The sequence below is a fragment of the Salvelinus alpinus genome, chromosome 22, assembly GCF_045679555.1.
Source record: "Salvelinus alpinus chromosome 22, SLU_Salpinus.1, whole genome shotgun sequence".
NCBI lineage: Eukaryota > Metazoa > Chordata > Actinopteri > Salmoniformes > Salmonidae > Salvelinus > Salvelinus alpinus.
The window spans coordinates 8,883,225-8,905,335 of NC_092107.1; the positions used below are offsets into that span (position 1 = coordinate 8,883,225).

Here is a 22,111-nt window from a genome sequence, read left to right on the forward strand (position 1 = left end):
TTTGAATCCATAGCATGGTTTTATTAACGTAGAAACACGACAATCACTTTATAGCAGGATTACAGAGGTAACCTTAAGGCCCATCTATTAAATTGTGTTCACTTAATGTTAAACGGATTACAAGTTGGACAATGTGTAAGCACCAAATAGAACCCCTCCATTCTAGGAGCTCTTCCTAAATAGGAAAGCAATTGGTTGAGCCCAAGTCCAGTCAGCTTGATTGGCTGTCACCTGTGAAAATGACAAACATCAATAATATATTCCATGCTTTGCCTAGGATTTTACTCCCTATAAAAAACAATGAACATACATAGCTTAACTGACAAATTTAGATATGAAAATGAAGTATTAGAAAGGTTGTACTTACTCTGCACACGGGGAGCTGTATTCACTCACAGCTTCATCACCTGAAAACAGAAAAGAGGAGAATGCAGAGGTCAGTTCCTTTAGAATGATAACTACTTCCCCGTCAGTCATTAAATTCCCACTTCAGGGGTGAACCAATGGGCCCATACTGGTGACGTCTGGTTTCCTTTCAATGAACCGGAGTTATTTACGTAACCTTGACGGGTATGCCAGTGGCCAATATTTCAGAGAATGGGGTGGTTTGGAAACTGGTATTCCATTAGAGAGGGGAGAAAAAAAAGCTACACACACGAGGAAAAAAGAAAAACGTCCCTTTGTCTTTCAAAGATAAGTACAAATCCACAGATCATTGTAAAGGTTTTAAACACTGTTTCCTATGCTTGTTAAATGAACATGCACCTGTGGAATGGTCATTAAGACACTAACAGCTTAGACAGTAGGCAATTAAGGTCACAGTTATGAAAAACTTGACACTAGAGGTCTTTCTACCAACTCTGAAAAAGACCAAAGAAAGATGCCCAGGGTCCCTGCTCCTCTGCGTGAACGTGCCTTAGGCATGCTGCAAGGAGGCATGCAGATGTGGCCAAGGCAATAAATTGCAATGTCCGTACTGTAAGACGCCTGAGACAGACGGACAGCTGATTATCCACAGTGGCACACCACGTGTAACACCTGCACAGGATGGCAACAACTGCCCAAGTTGCAACGCACAATCCCTCCATCAGTGCTCAGACTGTCCGCAATAGGCTGAACTGATGTCTTGTAGCCCTGTTGTAAGGCAGGTCATCAGACATCACTGGCAACGTCGCCTATGGGCGCAAACCATCGCTGGACCAGCCAGGACTGGCAAAAAGTGCTCTTCACTGACAAGTAGCGGTTCTGTCTCACCAGGGGTGATGGTCGGATTCGCATTTATCGTTGAAAGAATGAGCGTTACGCCAAGGCCTGTACTCTTGAGCAGGATCGATTTGGAGGGTCCGTCGTGGTCTGGGGGCCACAGCATTATCGGACATTGCCTGCAATGACAAGCTCTCTCAACAACGCTGTGCGTTACAGGGAAGACAGCCTCCTCCCTCATGTGGTACCCTTTCTGCAGGCTCATCCTGACATGACCCTCCAACAGGACAATGCCACCAGCCATACTGCTCGTTCTGTGCGTGATTTCCTGCAACACAGGAATGTCAGTGTTCTACCATGGCCAGCGAAGAGCCCAGATCTCAATCCCATTAAGGACCTGTTGGATCGAAGGGTGAAGGCTAGGGCCATTCCCCCAGAAGTGTCCGGGAACTTGCAGGTGCCTTGGTGGAAAAGTGGGGTAACATCTCACGTCTTAGTTGTTCATACAAATATTTAAACATGTTAAGTTTGCTGAAAACAAATGCAGTTGACAGTGAGAGGACTTTTTTTTGTTGATGAGTTTATATTACATCACACGGTGCACTTTTGGTAAAAGCTAACAAGTTGACACTTAAGGTCTAATCCAAGGGGTGTCACTCATTTAATGGAGGGCCTCTGCTGGATTTTCTTTTTCTCAATTAAGTCCTAGACAACCAGGTGAGGGGAGTTCCTTACTAATCAGTGACCTTAATTCAATCAAACATTTACAAGGAAGGAGCAAAAACTCCCACTTGGCCCTCGAATGAGTTTGACACGGTCTAATATCTAGTTGAGCGTTTATCTTTTTCCATTTGAGAAAGAGTATCAGTTTTTCATGATAACCCTTGGGGAGCACAATGTTTTCTGCAAATGAAATCACTTAAGGTTGCAGAATTTCAGGAAACTTAAATACCCTGGTATTCCATAAATCCTGGTTGGAGGATAATGGATATCCTGCTTATTCTCCCTTTTCTGTGAATCCGCCAGTCGGGATTTTGGGACAACCACAGAATTTATTTAAAGTTCTTGGCAACCCTACACATTTCACTGTAAGATGGAATTCTTACTTGTCTGGTAGTAGTCATACACTTTCACCACAGCTGGTTTCAGATTCCTCACAGGCACATCCTCCTCTATGGCCAGGCTGTACGTCTTCGTTTCCTTCTGCTTGAGCTGGAAGAAAAGGAATAATACATTTGACATTGCAGTTCAATGTTATAGATTCACATATTGCTACTGTATAAAACATCCACTACGGTCTTACTTTGATGTTACTGTTCAGTGTGTAGATGCAAATGAGACCAAATCCAACTAAGTTCTGTAACCGATAAAGACAGCCCCGTTTAGATGCAACAGTCATGTTCCTACCCCATCTAGGTAGATGATGACATGTCCTTCCTCCAGGTCAACACGTTTGACAGTGGGGTCATTTTTCAACTGGAAGAACAGAACACAGGATAAGATAGTGTCATAGTACAACTGATACATTCAAAGGACAACCACTGGCATTGACAAAACAATAATACTTACAATTAGAACAGATGCCATTATCATTTTATACATTAACTAATCCTCAAGGGGATTATACCTAGGGCCAGGAGTGTTCCCCAAACTGGTAAAACTCCTGGCCCTGATTAACTGAGGTTCTCTTATTGACTCACAGGCCCGAGGGAGGATGTGTCCAGGACAAAGCCGGAGAGAAGCTTGACATTGATGATCACCATGTTGGTCTCTTCTCGCCGACCATTGTACCTGTCAGTCACACAGAGTCAGATGAAGGATGGATATTATCTTAAAGGTGCAAATATGCAGAAATCGCACCACCATTTCCTGATTGCTAAAATTCTACTAGTTAATGACAAAACAAGCAAGAAAATCATTGTACCATCTAAACCGCTTTGAAATATATTTTCAGTAACCAAACATTTATTTTATGCTGTTCAAAACCGAAAGTAAGACGCAAAAACGATACTTAAGAATGGGAAGCATAAAAAGAGATCTAACATTTCTTGCAGTCAATGAGGATGACAGATCTATAACTCATATTTCCACATGAATTGTCAGGTCGCCCAAAAAGTTCAGTGCAGCATTAAAGATACTTTTAAAATGCATCTACAAACTGGTGGTTGTCATTTTTTTCAGCTGCTATTTCAAAGGTAAAAGGAATACCACTACCTGACAGCCACAGACACTATCAGAGATTTCTTGGTGCCGTCACATTTCCCAAGCGTCTGTGTTGAGATGTTGAAAGCAGAGAAGTCAGGAGGAGGGGGAATATTGTAGTGCATGGCGATCTGAAAAGACAGACGATACTATTGAGATGCATGAAATCAACAGACATTTCAATGTACAGTAGCACACATGCATTACCATTAATGCTGAAATTCTAGGGTTGAAACGTTAGTTTTTGTGCAACAGTGTGCTCTACTGAACACAAACCAGATACTCAGTACATGCAGTACTGAGGGGCAGCAAAGGGAAAATGACTGGAGCCTGACCTGCACAAACACGCAGCTCTTGCCCTTTGCCTTGATGTTGTAGTCTCCAGGGACCTCCCTCAGCTGCTTCTCCTGATAGAGCAGCCTGTTGTTCTGATTCACAGTGAACTCCATCTTCAGGCCTCCGGCCGAGCTCACACTGACTGTACTGGCGCCCTCTGGACTGAAGGTGGCAGCACCGTACTTGGCCAGGGCCTGCAATGCTACCACTGTGTCCTGGTGACAGGGGGGAGGGGGAAGTACTGTTGCAAAATCAAATCCGGGTCGACTATAGCTTGGGTATGAATGGAGAGAATCAATATAATAAAGCAATACATATGAAGATTGTAAAATGAAACACAACAATTCAAGGAACTCCATGTGTTGTGTTATGAAATGATTGTAAAGCTTTAATACAATGTCCAATTTGCTACATTTCATATACAAATAAGGATTTTGTGTGATCCATGTTTGGCCATGTACTAACAGTAGGATCGACAGGCAGATGAGTTGGTTGAGTGAATGAATGTCTACCAGACCAACAAAGTACCTGTGTGGAGGCAAAGCCTCCGTAGGGGTTCTGCTGCTGGGCCAGCCAGCGGACGATGCCAGTGGAGTAGTCCAGCCCAAAGCCTGGCATGGTGGGACCGGAGAGCAGCGCCAGCAGCACGTAGGATGTCATCTCCACCTCCAGAGAGTCCGTCTTCGTCCCAGAAGCCTCTGCTCTCTCCCAGTGACGATTGCCACCTGTGGTAATTTTCATTGTCAGTGGTCGGCAGTGACCGTTTTACGGCAGACAGAAAGGTAGAGACATTTTCACCAAGAGACAAGACATACCTGAGGTAGCAGCTATCTTGTCCAGGTGGGTGATGAGCTTGGCCCTCATGTCCTGGTTTTGGGCCAGGGTGAAGGTGTAGGACAGCAGGGCCATGGTGTAGGTGTTCTCCAGCTGGTCAGACACTGCTGCCTTCAGACACGTCAGACTCTTCTCCACCATGGGGTCCTGACACACCCACATACAACAGGATTGTGTTTATTAGGCACCAAACAGAGGAACACTGATTGATCCAGATATTCCCTCCCAGTTTCAATAAGAAACATGCACATTGTTGCAAAATGTTCATGGGTTTTCCATTGCGCTCCCTAATGAACACAACCCAGACCTTTTATCAGGTTAATATGGGTATGAGTACCGAATAATGTTAGCAATATAAATAAACTAGTGTATATACTGTGTACAGTGACAGAGCTTGAGGATCTGCAGAGAAGAATTGGACAAAAACATTATGGAATTTCTCCCATTCTTCTCTGCAGATCCTCTCAAGCTCTGTCATGTTAGATGGGGAGCGTTGCTGCACAGCTATTTTCAGGTCTCTCCAGAGGCAAAACAGTCAGGGGTCCTGAGTGCTGCAGAGATGGTTTTCCTTCTGGAAGGTTCTCCCATCTCCACAGAGGAACTCCAGAGCTCTGTCAGACTGACCGTCAGGATCTTGGTCACCTCTGACCAAGGCCCATCTCCCCCGATTTCTCAGTTTGGCCGGCCGGCCAGCTCTAGGAAGAGACTTGGTGGTTCCAAACTTTTTCCATTTAAGAATGATGGCGGCCACTGTGTTCTTGGGGACCTTCAATGCTGCAGAAATGTTTTGGTACCCTTCCCCAGATCTGTGCCTCGACACAATCTGTCTCTGAGCTCAACGGACAATTCCTTCAACCTCATGGCTTGGTTTTTGCTCTGGCATTCACTGTCAACTGTGGGACCTTATAGACAGGTGTGTGCCTTTCCAAATCAAGTCCAATCAATTGAATTTACCACAAGTGGACTCCAATCAACTTGTATAAACACCTCAAGGATGATCAATGGAAACAGGATGCACCTGAGCTCAATCTCATTGCAGAAGATCTGAGGAATCTGTTTTATTTTCAATACATGTGCAAACCGGTTCTCGCTTTATCATGTGTATAGATCGCTGAGGATTTTAAAAAATGGTATAAGGCTAACGTAACAAAATGTGGAAATAATCAAGGGGTCTGAAAACTTTTCCAGAAGGAACTGTATATTGGGATGTTGTTTAACAAATTAGAATACATGGCAAGTGAGGCGTTCTGTGGGTGATAGTCTTATTTAAAATTGTGTGAAGTAGTTGGACGGCTAAGCAGAAATATCCACTAAGGCCGTTCATGTTTTGATTAAAGCACCAAATGTGGCCTTCTTGTTTATCAATAATATTTTTTTTTTTTTAAATACTTGGATATGGAAAGAGGTGATAACTCACAGAAGTGTTGCCATCCAGCTCCAGCAGTGCAGCGGTGATGTAGGCAGTGAGCGACACTTGATCCCCGACCCCTCCCTATGACAACAAAGGATGCCAGTAAACGTCATACAGTACTCCCAAGGTGTTACAGTTTCAAAGTCACTGATATCAGGTAAAAACATTGCAGTGTTTAAAACATTCAAATGATAATGGTGCAAAGATAAAGAACAGGTGGGAAATAATTTTAAGAGTAATGTTTTGGAGATGCAAAAGCTGTCGGGACTAGTCAGTCAGAATGAGGTCCCTTTAGGGAGGTGGTGTGTTCTCAGGACTGGCTAAAACATGCTTGGGATTCTTGTTGTGCTCAGTATGTGCTCCTTTAGGGCACACGTGGGGTTCTAAGGTCCTGCTGAACAGTACATTATCCTATATGTCAGTACAATATGAAGTATGTAAAGTAATTCATATTTGATGTTAGACTATGTATTATTATCAAGTCTTTTGTTTGCTAGTTATCTAGGATTTTAGGCAGACTCCACCATTGCACTCTAAACACTTGCACCAGAACCTCCTGCTGAATCTCTGCCCTTAACGTTACCTTTTCACATTTGGTGGCAGCAGTATAATACTCCTCTTATTACCCACTGAGCTCTGACTCCCCTTTACCTTCATGCCGTTATGGAAGAGTTTCCCCACTGACGCAATGCAGCCATCCGTCTGCTGGTGACTGGCCAACCAGGCCTTGGCCTGGGCAATGTGGGCGGGGTCCACAAAGATGTAGGGCTTGGCCCCTCCAAAGGACTTCAGCACAAAGGAGGTGAGCCTGAGGACACAGGTCAGATGTCACTGGAGTTACACGGACTAGATGTCGTGAGCCTAAACTATGGATCATAGACTCTAGATAACAGTAGCCATACTGTATGTGCTGAAGCCAACTCTATTTGCCATAGCACATACTAGTATGGATTTGAGACCATCACATTCCTACCTTGATTACATACTGCAACCCCCTTTAAACTAATGTCATTTTCATGACAAACAAATGTAAATTGAGGAATCATCTAAGGTATTATGACTGTGTGGACAATTGAACTGACCACGTGTTTCCAGACTCATCGCTCTTCCCAAAGGCACTGTAGGAGCCATCGTCATGCTTGTAGTTGAGCTCCCTCTGGTAGCCTGCAACACAAATGGCCAAATGAACAAAGACACTCCTTCTAGGGACTTGTACTGCATGTGGAAGGTGACGTTAACTGGTTCAGAGCCAAATATATACAACAGGTTGTTGCTAGTCAGAGAAGAGATGCACACAGGATCAGACAACTCATTTAAAAAGTACAAGGCTTACTACAAATATTGTCATATACCAGGGCATGCTATGTATGCCATTAAACATTTCATTAACCGTTGCAGTCCATTTCACCAGGGTTGTGTCCAGTAGGAAGAATGTTATTTTTAGGCTGTAACTGAACATGTCTGATATTAATTGCTTGATTTGTTGCAACATGTTATGCCTTACTGAACTGGACCCAGTTCACTCACCACTGTCTAGGAAGCCCGTGGCCCTGGTCTGGATCTCCATGGTGAGCTGCCTGGTGCTCTGCAGGTAGTTGAGGATGTAGATGTTGGGAGCAAACAGCACCATGTTCTGCTCTCCACAGCCATAGGGCATCTGCAACAGGCTGTCCAGGTTCTTTATGGCCCGACCCATCAGGTCACCTGGTGAAAGAGACCAACCATTGAGACAATCGCAGTGGATAGTTGACCAGCAGAGCCCCATTTCTTACCTTAACCCTAAAAATAACCAATGCTTATCCTGATCAGCAATAACCTTAAGGCAATCATAGATCTGCAGGTGGAATATCCACATCCACGAATAGAGGGATGAAAGGTCCTTGCCTACACTTCATCTGCACCAAAATGGAAAACATACTGAAAATGTTATGAAACTTAAAATTAGGTGTGAAAACTCAGCAAAAGAGATGAAGAATTCTCACCCAGTACTGAGAGGGAGGCCTTGGCAGAGCCCTCCACAAACACCTCAGGCAGCTTCAGAGAGATGTCCTTCTCCACTGGGCCCTCTGGTGACGCGAGACAGATAAACGAGACAGACTGAGAGACTGAGTGACTTGAGAACCAATTAAAAAGTATCTGTCATCTAAACCACAACAAATGCACGTCAACTTAATCGTCGGGGTAGTTATGAGAAAGTATGACTGATAGGTCAGGAAAAAACCTGCAGGGCAGAGCAGAGCGTTGTGGCTGACCGTCTCCTGGGTTCCCTCGGCCTGACAGAAAGTGAAACAGCACCAAAATTAAAATTTTAAGGAGTCTAATAAGTAAATTCTACCATAGAATTTATATGGTAACCACTTAAAGGTACATTTCACTCAAATCAAAGTTAATCAAATGTTTTAGACCTGAAACGTAGACCAATTTTAAGATAAGTCTACGTCCCAGACCATCTGTTGTGTAGGTCCAGCTATACAGCTTAATCTAAAAATGTAAAAGACATGCACCAAGTAATTCTTTATTAAAAATATATATACACACATTTTCAATTTATTATGCATGGGCCGGAGTCTAACTGCATTGGGCTTGAAACACCAAACCTTGTTGGTCTCCTCGCATAAAAATATGCAACATACAATAGCAGGGGATATAAATTCTACCGTATTCACCCTTGCCCTAGTGTTACTGAACACCCGGATCTCTTTATAATTAATGTGGGAGAAAAACAGTTGACTTGCCATGCAGGACAGACACTCACCTCCACCAGCAGTGTTTGCACAACGGTGTCAATGCGTCCTTTCTCTGGCACCGTGGCCACCTCGTTGCCGCAGAACTTCTTAGTTGTCAACGCCTCGGCGCTCACTTTCACGCTCACCTCCCCTATAGTTCAGTCCAGGGAGACATTAACATTCTAGTCTAGACCAGTCACCCATCAACCTGCCCTTCCATCAGCTTGCGCACCCTTACCCACTCCACCTCCAGCCTCTGTCACTCATGTACCCTGGCTCAACTGTTCCCTCCTTTGTTCCATCCCTCATTTCCTCTCCCCTTGTTCCCTCCCTCCATTTCTCTGATAGCCACAGATAACCCCCGAGGGAGATCTTTGAGCATGTCATATATTCAAGGAATTTGTGCATCAGGTAAATTATTTCATTTACTTAAATTTCTGTCTAACGAGAGCTGTGTGAAGTCAACAACCCTGTCTTACAGGAGCATCACTGCTTCCAAATCACTCCCTACCCCTCTGGCCCTAACCCTTCACTATTTGCATATTTGAAAGGTGTGGATGGTATAAGCAGTGCAGTGGAGCTTCTACCATATTTCTAACACCTTACCGATCTGCAAACAAAGGGTTAGGGGGCAAGAGCCTAGGTGTAGGGAGTAACTGTGGAGTCTATTGCAAGAGCCTTGTGATCAATTTCAAATCAAATCAATTTTATTTTATATAGCCCTTCGTACATCAGCTAATATCTCGAAGTGCTGTACAGACACCCAGCCTAAAACCCCAAACAGCTAGTAATGCAGGTGTAGAAGCACGGTGGCTAGGAAAAACTCCCTAGAAAGGCCAAAACCTAGGAAGAAACCTAGAGAGGAACCAGGCTATGAGGGGTGGCCAGTCCTCTTCTGGCTGTGCCGGGTGGAGATTATAACAGAACTATGCCAAGATGTTCAAAAATGTTCATAAGTGACAAGCATGGTCAAATAATAATCATGAATAATTTTCAGTTGGCTTTTCATAGCCGATCATCAAGAGTTGAAAAACAACAGGTCTGGGACAGGTGGCGGTTCCATAACCGCAGGCAGAACAGCTGAAACTGGAATAGCAGCAAGGCCAGGCGGACTGGGGACAGCAAGGAGTCACCACGGCCGGTAGTCCCGACGTATGGTCCTAGGGCTCAGGTGATAGATTGACAGAGAGTACTGTATGGCTCACCTAAAGCAGTTGGGGTGAGGGTCCACTTGAAGGTCCTGCTCTCTTCAGCACACAGACACAGTGTGTACTGGCAGCCTTCACATGGCCTGGCTGTGAACTGGTTCGACTCAGCTAGAGTTACCTTCACCTAAGAAACACATGGGGTCAATTGCAACTCTTTACTAGATTTCTCAAAAACGTCTATAGATTGTCGGCAACAGGCAGCTCGTGGGCCAAAACCGTCCCGTGAGTGATTTGTTCCCCCAAAGTTGAGCAAAAATAACTAATTCAAGGGTATCTTTATATGTTCTACATTGTAGAAATAGTGACGACATCATAACTATGACAACCAAAAAATAAGTGTTAAAATATATTTGAGATTCTTCAACGTAACCACCCTTTGCCTTGATGACAGCTTTGCACAGTCTTGGCATTCTCTCAACCAGCTTCATGAGTAATGTTTTTACAGCAGTCTTGAAGGAGTTCCCACATATGCTGAGCACATGTTGGCTGCTTTTCCTTCACTCTGCGGTCCAACTCATCCCAAAACATCTCAATTGGGTTGAGGTCAGGTCACCTGATGCAGCACACCATTGCTCTCCTTGCTCAAACAGCCCTTACACAGCCTGGAGGTGTGTTTTGAGTCATTGTCCGGTTGAAAAACTAATTATCATCCCTTTAAGTGCAAACCAGATGGGACAGCGTATCGCTGCAGAATGCTGTGGTAGCCATGCTGGTTAAGTGTGCCTTGAATTGTAAATAAATCAGACTGTGTCACCAGCAAAGCACCCTCACACCTCCATGCTTCACGGTGGGAACCACACATGCGGAGATCCGTTCACCTACTCTGCGTCTCACAAAGACATGGCGGTTGGAACCAAACATCTCAAATTTGGAGTCAGGGACCAAGGGACAGACTACTGGTCTAATGTCCATTGCTTGTTTTTCTTGGCCAAGTCTCTTCTTATTGGTGTCCTTTAGTAGTGGTTTCTTTGCAGCAATTCAACCATGAAGGCCTGATTCACACAGTCTCCTCTGAACAGGTGATGTTGAGATGTCTGTTACTTGAACTCTGAAGCTTTATTTGGGCTGCAATTCCTGAGGCTGGTAACTAAAACGTATCTTCTGCAGCAGAGGTAAGTCTGTGTCTTCCTTTCCTGTGGCGGTCCTCATGAGAGCCAGTTATCATAGCGCTTAATGGTTTTTGCAACTGCACTTGAAGGTCAGTCAGAACTTTGTCATTCCTGTAAGACATGAAGAAACTTTCAGACTGATTCTCATTGCTTATTTGAGCTGTTCTTGCCATAATATGGACTTGGTCTCTCACCAAATAGGGCTATCTTCTGTATACCACCCCTAACTTCTCAAAACACAACTGATTGGCTCAAACGCATTATAGAGGAAAGAAATTCCACAAACTAACAAGTCACACCTGGTAATTGAAAAGCATTCCTCGTGAAGCTGGTTGAGAGAAAGCCAAGAGTGTGCAAAGCTGTCAAGGCAACAGGTAGCTACTTTGAAGAATCTCAAATACAAAATATATTTTGATTTGTTTAACACATTTTTGGTTACTACATGATTCCATAGTTGAGATGTCATCACTATTATACAATGTACAAAATTGTAAAATAAAAAAAACCTGGAATTAGTAGGTGTCCAAACTTTTGATTGGTACCGTACACTGCCGTTCAAAGGTTTGGGGTCACTTAGAAATGTCATTGTTTTTGAAAGCACATTTTGTCCATTAAAATATCAAATTGATCAGCAATACAGTGTAGACATTGTTAATGTTGTAAATGACTATTGTAGCTGGAAACGGCTGATTTTTTAATGGAATATTTACATCGGCCCATTACCGGCAACCATCACTCCTGTGTTCCAATGGCACGTTGTGTTAGCTAATCCAAGTTTATCATTTTAAAAGGCTAATTGATCATTAGTAAACCCTTTTGCAATTATGTTAGCACAGCTGACAACTGTGCTAATAAAACTGCCCTTTAGACTTGAGTATCTGGAGAATCAGAATTGGTGGGTTTGATTACAGGCAGAAACAAAGAACTTCGTTCTGAAACTCGTCAGTCTATTCTTGTTCTGAGAACTGAAGGCTATTCAATAGGAGAAATTGCCAAGAAACTGAAGATCTCATACAACACTGTGTACTACTCCCTTCACAGAACAGCGCAGACTGTCTCAAACCAGAATAGAAAGGAGTGGGAGGCCCCAGTGCACAACTGAGCAAGAGTACAAGTACATTAGTGTGTCAAGTTTGAGAAAGACACCTCACAAGTCCTCAACTGGCAGCTTCATTAAATAGTACCCGCAAAACACCAGTCTCAACGTCAACAGTGAAGAGGCGACTCCGGGATGCTGGCCTTCTAGGCAGAGTTGCAAAGAAAAAGCCATATCTCAGACTCAGCCAATAAAATAACAGATTAAGATGGGCAAAAGAACAGACACTGGACAGAGGAACTCTGGCTAGAAGGCCAGCATCCCGGAGTCAATGCTGTTAAATTATCATCATCATCATCATCATCTGGCCCCCCCCAATCATTTGCTCCAACACAAATTGGCCTGCAGCTGAATCTAGTTGCCTATCCCTGGTCTACCCAAATGAAGTGGGACTGGAGAAGTAAAGAAAGAGACAACACTGGGAGGGCTTACCATGATACACTTGGAAAGGTAGTTGAACACTGTGGCCTTGAGTGTGAACACCTCCCCCCGGATGACAGAGTAGGGCAGCGTCAGGCTCACAAAGAAGGGTTGGAAGGCAGTGAGGCCAGTGTTGGGAGCCAGGCCAAAACCCACTGGGGAAGTACAGAACGCCCCTGCAGCCCACTTAGTGATGGTGTCAGGGACAGTCTTCTCAACATTCACTTTTCCTGTATGTCTGGTAGTGGTGAAAAGGGCGCAAAAAAAACACAAAATGTATATTAACATTAGAACACATGACATGGTTAATTCAATAGCGGACTAGGTTATTTTTTTTTTATATCGACCCCTAGGACAAAGACATGCCTGTGGTTTCAGTATTGCCATATTAGTAGGCATTGTCAGCCCAGCACCCCATGGAAAGGGATGTGTTGGACTACAAATATGGCGTCTGTCACAAAGCTTACCCCACAGGAACCAGGTCCCAGATCCAGGTCTCAGGGAAGTACGTGCGGACGGTCTCCTTAGGCCCGACAGAGGCTCCAGGGGTTGGTGCACTCTCCTCATTTGGCATCATGTTCATGGGACGAGCTGTAAATAGAAACAAATCTTTCATTAGGTTGAGACTAGAAAGGTTTATACATTAGCATATCAAATCAAAGTTTATTGGTCACATACAGATTTGTAGGCGTTTTGGCAGGTGCAGCGAAATGCTGGCATTACTAGCTCCAACAATACAAATAAAAGGTTAAGAACTAACAATCCAAGTAGATATTAGAGTGGGAATATAAATGGTGTGGATAGACAGAATATCATTTGGGAAATAAAAAATGTACAGTAGTAGCTATATTAGGATGAGCCATGTCGAGAACAGTATTATCATACAGTCACTAAACAGTATATAAACAGAATGAGGTGACCAGCATTCAATGACTCTATACAATACCTTCCATCATAACATTTTGTCTCATTGCATAGATAGTCTTGCAGTCGTAAGGTTTTTTCACATCAGAATTGGTCAGGATCTTGATTCCAACTTCCTAAAATGAAAAGTACATTTAATTAATTGAGTGTCTACTTTACAAAGACTCCATTTTAGCCTGAGTCTTGTATATACTTACTATTAATTTATACATTTTCCATATTCAAAACAGACAAACTTATTTGAGTCTCATACTTTAAAGATGCTGTAGACATCGTTTTTGTCATCGCTGGGGCCAAACCAGAATGAGCGTTTCCCCCAATCAGGTACAACCAACTCATCAACCGGTTTTGGTACGGGTGGACGGCGCATAATCATCTCCTCTTCAAATCTTGGAGGATATCGAAGGCATGGGTAGGGGTCTTCTACCCTGTATGAATATCCAGACAACTTCTGAACAGGCAGCTGACTGAAGACCTGCGGAGAGAGAAGTAATATACCTCTAGTAATACTGACTTTTTAATCCGCAGCATCTTGACAGTCAGAGAGTGGTCAGAGGTTATAGGGTCAGTACATAGTCAGGACAATGTCAGTGCATAGGATAACACCTGGGTTAAATACAAATAGCCAATACTTGATCTGCACTCGATTTAGTGGTACAACAGAACCAACGAAATAGTCCCACAAGTTGAAACTTCTAAACTTTAAGTATCAGACAGTGGTTAATACATGGTTAGAGGAAGCTGACAATGAGCCAAATCCTATCTTGAAAAACATGGGTGCACAAAAACAATGCCAAAGGTGGTGTGATCATGGTTAGGCTTCAGCTTAGTATGGTGAGTCAATGGTTAGTTAGTTAATGTGATGGGCTGTGTCTTGTCCCAAATGCCACCCTATTCCCTCTATAGTGCACTGACCACAATGAGGCCCTGGTTAAGAGTAGTGCACTACATAGAGCCATTTGGGATGCAGGACCATGGAGAACATACAGAGTCTAGGCTGAGCTCCTGTTCAGGCTGCAGCAGCAGCACACTCTGGTCGATGGCCCTGAGAGAACACAGAGACCCTGGGTGGGCCTGGAGGCTCAGAGAGGTCTTCTCCCCTGGCAACTCCTGGAGGGACGAGAACTTCAGGGACACCTGGAGAGGAGAAAAGCAGGAGACATCACAGCTATGTTGAAATATATCTATACATGTCCAACGCATTGGTTCATTCCAAATATAGTAGCATCCTGGTACAGAGCCCATAACATAATAATGCTTGTACTGTGTAGAGCAGGGGTCTCCAACAGGTCGATCACAAGCTACCAGTAGGTCGCAGCCCACCTAGAGTAGCTCGCCCAAAGATTCTGAAAGTACATGCAAATCTCACGTGTTCCACAGCAAACTGTCAAACACCGTAAGCTCTCAGCTACTATCTAATCAACGCAACATTGACATCCCAGCCCTGGTTAGCCACTATTGGCTTAAAAAGCGAAACCTAACAATGTCTGCCAACTCATCTCCATTAATATTACCCCAGTCGGTCTGTGCGGTGTGCATGTTTGCCTACCACTCAGTGTGTAGCCAGTTGATGTGATCATCTTGTGGGTTGGCAGAAATATTTCCCCCCCAAAAAACGAAATTAAAATGTTAACTGCGAAGTAGGCTGACCTGGCAGAATTATATCATGAGTAAGTGTATCTGTGGGGATTGCGCAGCAAAAGCCCCAGCTTAGATATTCAACATACTTTTTCTTATTCAGCATGCTACTCCTCCTACATCGTTTACGCTAGACACGCAGTTCAAACTAAAACGTGCGGAATGGTCTCACTCAAGTTACTTGTATACAACTTTTTGTTCTGACTGGAAAGAGCAGATTAGGAATAGCTTCTACCAATAAAAAAAAGTTAGCCGTTTGTCAGAGTGACAAAGTGGCATGCTGAGGTCTACTATACTGTGTCATTATGGAGCAGCCCAAACGGAGCCATTGCTATGGGTACTCACCAGACAGAGGGCAAAAAAATGAGGGTGACCGCAATTACTGATCACAACCACACATCTAGTGATCACTCAACTGCTGACCACAACTACATATCTTCCGACCATTCATCTTCTGACCTCAACCACACAACAACTAGTGACCAAAACCACTGACTTTCATCTACACCACTACTGAGCACGCAACTGATCACAACCAGAAACAGAAACAGACCCAAAGGATTTGTGATGATCCAAAAGGTGCAGTTGAAGGATTTCATATCATCGTCTGATGCGAAGTCATTTTGGAAATTGATCGTAGTGCATGTTGCCCCGATAGATCACATTTCATGTAGCTGGTGAAAGACGCCTAGTTGCCTACCTTGTTTTTTAGGCAGAGGTGAATGGGGAAGTCTCGGCTGTCTGCTACTGCCTCCCCATCAGGCAACACGGTGTACACCACCACCTGGGCAAACGGGGTCAGCTCAGGCATCCGCTGCAGCGAGAGCATCAGCTGCCCTTGGTTTACTAAAACAAGAGATGGACAATGGGATAAACATTAGCTCACCATAAACCACCAATACGGACATAGTGTTCAGTGACTAGTCTATGAAATATACTGTGCAGTAAGAACTTGTACTGAAGATGTAATCTGGATGATTGAATTCTGTCGTGACAGGTTTATATCCCATGCCAGTTTAATGCCATTAGGTCTTTTCCAGGAGGTATGTTCTCTAATCAAGTGGGGTTCTGAGAAGTCCTAAAGAAAAAATGTTAGGAAGCATTCGGAAGAATCCAAGACACTTCATTTACCTTTTCTTTCTTTAATGGCCACAGGAAGACGGCCGTGCTGCTGAATGCTGCCTCTAGATATAACCTGGGACATAAGAGACAGCCAGGTGGCAGCATCAACATTAATAACCAGAGAAAGAGTTGCCAAAACCTGGAGATCTGCTAGCAAATATATTACTAAAGCGATATATTACTGTGTATCAGCTAAGGTGAAATATTCAACTAGAAGTCAAGTACTATATGGTTTCCCCAAGCCATTCTTAAAATATTTCCAGACAAAACAATCAAATACTGAAGTAAAATATCCCAAATCTTGTGGTGGAATCGATAAAAAAAAAAAAAAGGTTATATTTTGAGTGAAACATCCCTTTAATCTTACCAGATAGAAGAAGTCCAGGGTCGTCTGTCCCTTTTTCAGCTCCACCCCTTGGATGATGTAGTGAGCAAGAACAATACCGTCCTTCTCACAGGAGAACTTCCCTTCACCCTGCATTATCTTCACAAAGCTCTTGCTCTTGGAATAAAATTTCTGTGCGAAATGGTAAGCAGATGTATATAGAGGTCTACGCACACCCTGCTCGTAAGGATAATCCTCCTCAACCTTTTGATAACGAGCCTGGTTCAAGAAAAACAGAAAATGTATCAAAATTAGAAATTGTAGTAACCTCGGAGAATACACCAGGAAATGAATGATCAGTCAGAACAAACTGAATATTTACAGTAAATAATTATTGATTAAATATTCAGAGGTAAACATGACTGAGGGACCACTGACCGACAGAGAGACAGAATCAGAACTCCATAGAGAAGTGTCTAGAGAGAAAGAAGCAATGCCCTTGCTGTCTGTGGTGAGAGTCCAGTTCTCAGATTTGCCACCGTTTTGTAGGAAGAGATACACAGGCTCATTGGGAATGGGACTAGAGTCTGGACCGGTCACTTTGATCTGAAAACACAGGACAGGATGACTGCAGACATTCAATATACTAAATATACACTCCCATTAAATAAAAGGCATAAAATGCCTAGTTTAGATAAACCAAATGATATGTTAACATTCAGCACAACTTCTTTAAGATATTTCCCTGCAGCGTTATTAAAAAGGCATTTGTTAATATAGTTTGTCCTCACCTTCCCCTCGTATGCAATTCCTGGTTTATATGCTTGGGGCACGTCCTCAAAACTGACAGTTATGATGACATTGGTGAAGCTTGCCTTGGCACTACCTTTAAGGATGACCCCTGGAGAGAACACAGGCAATGGTCAGAGGTTAACAGTTCAGCATGTAAACACATCTACGTTCAAGATAAGGTTCTCCTACCCGTTCCATATTCCTCCATCTCAGTCTCCACTTCGAAGTCCCCAAAAGATTCACGTAGACGGAACCGGGTCAAGTCGATAATTTGGGTTGCACAACCAGTTTTGTCAGTCTAGGGAGAATGAGTACAGTTGTAGGTCAGCTTAGCTACAAAAACCTTAACATTTCGTCCACAGTGAGTGTTCTTCGTCAAAGAATTTGGCATAACAATAAAAACACTTACTTTCATAAGATACAACTCGCAGATATTACTAGAATCAAATAACCAGTGATTTTGAACTACATTTCTGCAAACTTTCGCCGTGACAGACCCCACCACTGGTTTTCCATAAGTGTATCTAGAAATAAAGTCAGCAGAAGACAGACAAATTAACTGTTGCAAAAAAGTAGAAACAGCTTTGAACATGAGCAAGTATCAAACATGGGACAGGATCTATAAAGTACAGTCTATGCATTAACCAAATTAAGGCGTAATATTCTGTCCATTAAGTGTCCCAGTTTACATATCATCTTATTGTCTGTCATCTTATGCACTTACTTTCCACAAACTCTCAGTGTTGCTTGTTTGTCCAGAATAGTGATGGTTTGGGGTAGATAGACTTTGACCTCATATTTGGGTAAAACTATAAAAAATACATATCAATATTATTTCCTCATTGTCTGTTGAACTACACCAAAAACATAATCACAGACCACAATGGAATCACCATGTAAAAACAATAATCAGATTTGTTTTATCCCATGCCAATTTCCTCACCATATTCTTTGATGTCAAAGTTTTGGGAGGTTTGCTCTCCCTTCTCATTCCATGCAGTGATGATGTAACTTCCTTGCGTTGCCTCTGCGGACATGGGGTGGGACAGGTCCAGAATTCCACTCACTGTTGACTGGTTCAACCACTGAGCAATGCGGTTGGAGTTTGGGTCCTGTATACAGATTCATAATAGGTTGAAGGAAGGTATTTTTGTTATAGAGAGGAATTGTATAAATTCATGCCACAGTACATATTGGAAGGTAATATTTTTGAAGAGAGATCATGTTATATATAGAGCTTTGGTTTTTATTTGCAATGGATTTGAATAAGTCTCACCTGAAGCTCCACTGTTAGAAACTAGAAAAGAGAAACAAAACATTCAGCATTCAGCCCCCCAAAACATTCTCAAACTTTATTATTTCCCAAAATTGTTTTCACAGTAGGCCTAAAGGGAACTACTATCGTGTCAAAAAAATGGGTTTGAAGCAGTTTCACGTCTTCCCAAAACAGTTTCTACAGTACAAGCATCTTTATCTACAGAGTTACAGTAGAGCAAATAAACTCTGACCACGTTTGCCGAGCCAGCTACACAGTCCGTCTGTCTCACCCAGACAACACTGAAAGAGTAACTTACCATCTGATTGAATGTCAAGAAACTGGCATCCAGCGAGACGATTCGGAACTTGACTGGGAAAACGGTAGAAACATTTGTCTATATAGTGTACAGTATATCCATCCACCATTTCAGTAATGACCTTTCATCAAGCTTATGGCCTCACAAATATACTGTAAAGTACACAAACATTTCAGTGTTCATCAAAGATGATTTCTAACTACCTGTCTGTCCAGGTTTGTAGACTGGTTTGTCTGTCTGGAAAATGGTCAGGAATCTTTTAGGCTTGATAAGGATCTTGGTCTTATTACTCATCTCATCCTTCCTCCCCTTGATGCTGACATGGACAGTGGCCACACTTTCAGCCTTCACTGGGGGTACCTACAATATGAAAAACAGAAGAATGGAAGCTTGTTAGAATTTCTACAATTCTCTAGCCCCTCAACCAAAGTATGGCTCTCTGACTGAGTAGCTTGAGAACAGAGGGCTTTTTGCTAAGTGGTAGATGTAGTAATCATACTTCGCTCTGCTGAGGTTAACTGCTATTGCCTTTCATAGGTTGGATCATTTTCCATACAACACCCAGCCTGTAATCGAAGTTGAATTCCACAAAACATGATTGACTACTCAGAATAAAAGTGTTGAATGAATGTAGCTAGTTTGAGTCTAGTAAGAATAGTGTTCTTTAGATGATGGTAGAGGATGACCAGTACTAGTTTCCATAGTATTATAGAAGATCCTGATCTATAGCGCATCACATCGTTGTGGAACTTTGCAGTTAGAAATGTCATACATAGAGCTGGCTTGATACTTTACATGTCAGAGAGGCATGTTGGTTCTACATGAAATATTTATATCAGAGCGTTCCACAACGTTGTAGCCTGCTGAACGCAGCACAGTTGCAGCTGACCTGGAAGGAGATGCAGCGATAGAAGTCCTGTGTTACGGCTTCCTCCAGTAGAATGATGCTGCTGCCCCCCTCCATCTCCAGCGACACCTTCAACGACAGAGGCTCTGTGGCTTGGTGGACCTGAGCACAAAGTTTCTCTTTGGTCCCTCCTACCACCTCCGAGCTGACCGTCACCAGGTAAATCCTAAAAGGGGAAAGATTAAGCATGAATGCAGCTGTGGTAATACTTAAGTGGCCGTGTATTCAAACAGCTCTTCAGTTCCTTTGTAGCCTACTGATTTTTTAAAGTTGGGGATAAAGTGACCTTAATTGTCTCTGGCTATGTGCCCCACTCAGAGTCCAATGGAGGGCACAATTGATTCTGTTTTGTCTCATAACAAATGAAAAGCCTCACATGCAGAGAGATAGAGGTACTGTATGTATAACAGTGATGTCCTGTGGCCTTACCACTATAATTTTTTGTATTATTATTATTCAAAGAGACAATTGCAAGCATCTATTCAGTTATCAGTGCAATGAGCATATAAAATATTGTATTATATTTAATATGTTTAGAACTAAAATAATGATATTGTTCAGGTTGGCTATGCTACACCTGCACGTGCATAGCGTGCAGAATTCAGAGTATAATTAATTCCTACATTTGAAGTTGTATCCAGCCAGACATGTAAATAAAAATTGCTGACTGTGTGTTTAATCTACTGCTTTCTACATCAAATGTTTTGTAGCGTACTTACGATTTGAAGGTGCTCGATGTCGCGGTTTGTATAATCACCGATGTAATCAATACAAAGAAAAGTAAGTTGAGAGCCATGGCCATAGCTTCGGTACACAGTCGGTCTTCCTCCGCACTTCGAAATGCTCCCTTCTCTTCCTCGTCCAGGGAGATTGTCAGGAAAGCTGCACAAACGGTGCTATATATACCCAAATGCACCCTCCTGTGTCACTCCCTTCCAAATAGTTTGGAACACTGCAGCCACCTCCCGTTTCCTCCCAATTCCCGCTGAAGTTCTCAACTAGTCACATCCCCCGACCAATGGGATGGTCCGAATGATGATGAAATCACCTCAGGCTATTTTGGCTGGAACACCTGAGAGAAGAAATACCTATGTAGCCTGGCTAACCTGTCGATTTAGTCCACCTGTCAACTTAGCCATTATTCATGTGAAAAGCCACCATAGCCTACAGCTTTCTGCTTTGACTGATAAAATGCAACCTATTAGCTAACCAATAGCATATTTATTTCCCATTGTGTCAGCACTATGTTAATATCAACAGCCAAATATTGTCATCTAATCTAACAGTAAACCTAGTGGATTAATATACAACAACAAGAGTAATTTGAAACAATGGCAATTGTATGCTCCAATGCAGAGGGATTGTGCCTCTTGCTATTCTCAGTGGTGTAAAGTACTTAAGTAATACTCTCAAGTATTTTTACTTACGTAGTTTTTTGGGGTAACTGTACTTTACTATTGATATTTTTGACAACTTGTACTTTTACTCCACTACATTCCTAAAGAAAAGTATGTGTTTTTACTCCATACATTTTCCCTGACACCAAAAAGTACAGGTTACAGTTTGAATGCTTAGGAGGACAGGAAAATTGCCTAATTCACACACTTATCAAGAGAAGATACCTGCTCATCCCCATACTGCCTCTGATATGGCGGACTCACTAAACACATGCTTCGTTTGTAAATGATGTCCGTAAATTAAAAAACAAGAAAATTATGCTGTCTGGTTTGCTTTATATAAGGAATTTGAAATCATTTATACTTGTACTTTTACTTTTGATACTTAAGTATATTTTAGCAATTACATTTACTTTTGATAGTTAAGTATATTTAAAACCAAATACTTTTAACCTTTTACTCAAGTAGTATTTTACTGAGTGACTTTCACTTTACTATTCATTTTCTATTAAGGTATCTTTACTTTTACTCAAGCATGACAACTGGGTACTTTTTCCACCACTGGTTATTCTAAACATTTCTTTCTGGGTGCTGAAATTAGCCACATGTCAATGTGAACAGCCGTTATGCCATTATAATGTGGATATCAGGCCCTTGTTCCCCAGGAATGAAGAGGAGTAAGTTAATAATGTGGATATCATGGAGAGAGTTTTCCATAGGCCAAACATGGCTGATAAAAATAATATGAGGATGGTGAAACTAAAACAATGACATTTCCTAAAGAAAATATGTATGCTTGCTAGTCTTGAAGTATTATGATTTAGTTTAGTTTACTAGGATCTCCATTAGCTGCTGCACATGCAGTAGCCACTCTTACTGGGATCCAC

At 42.6% G+C, this 22,111-nt stretch overlaps 1 protein-coding gene across 1 annotated transcript; it reads right to left on the reverse strand.

Moving 5' to 3' along the window:
* Positions 1-20,702, reverse strand: LOC139548928 (alpha-2-macroglobulin-like). The gene is made up of 36 exons (XM_071358899.1): positions 20,547-20,702; positions 19,810-19,993; positions 19,124-19,280; positions 18,921-18,973; positions 18,623-18,643; positions 18,290-18,458; positions 18,071-18,155; positions 17,756-17,870; positions 17,536-17,644; positions 17,346-17,455; positions 16,993-17,160; positions 16,597-16,833; positions 16,239-16,302; positions 15,808-15,953; positions 14,457-14,606; positions 13,723-13,944; positions 13,492-13,585; positions 13,013-13,136; positions 12,558-12,783; positions 9,918-10,044; positions 8,742-8,863; positions 8,208-8,259; positions 7,969-8,052; positions 7,514-7,690; positions 7,069-7,150; positions 6,638-6,794; positions 5,993-6,067; positions 4,557-4,722; positions 4,270-4,466; positions 3,741-3,956; positions 3,418-3,536; positions 2,904-2,994; positions 2,611-2,679; positions 2,310-2,415; positions 368-407; positions 1-231 (listed from the first exon to the last, which is right to left on the reverse strand). Exons 1-36 carry the CDS (start codon positions 20,627-20,629, stop codon positions 228-230), a joined length of 4,401 nt encoding a protein of 1,466 aa, XP_071215000.1. The 5' UTR covers positions 20,630-20,702; the 3' UTR covers positions 1-227.
* Positions 20,703-22,111: the final 1,409 nt, after the last annotated feature.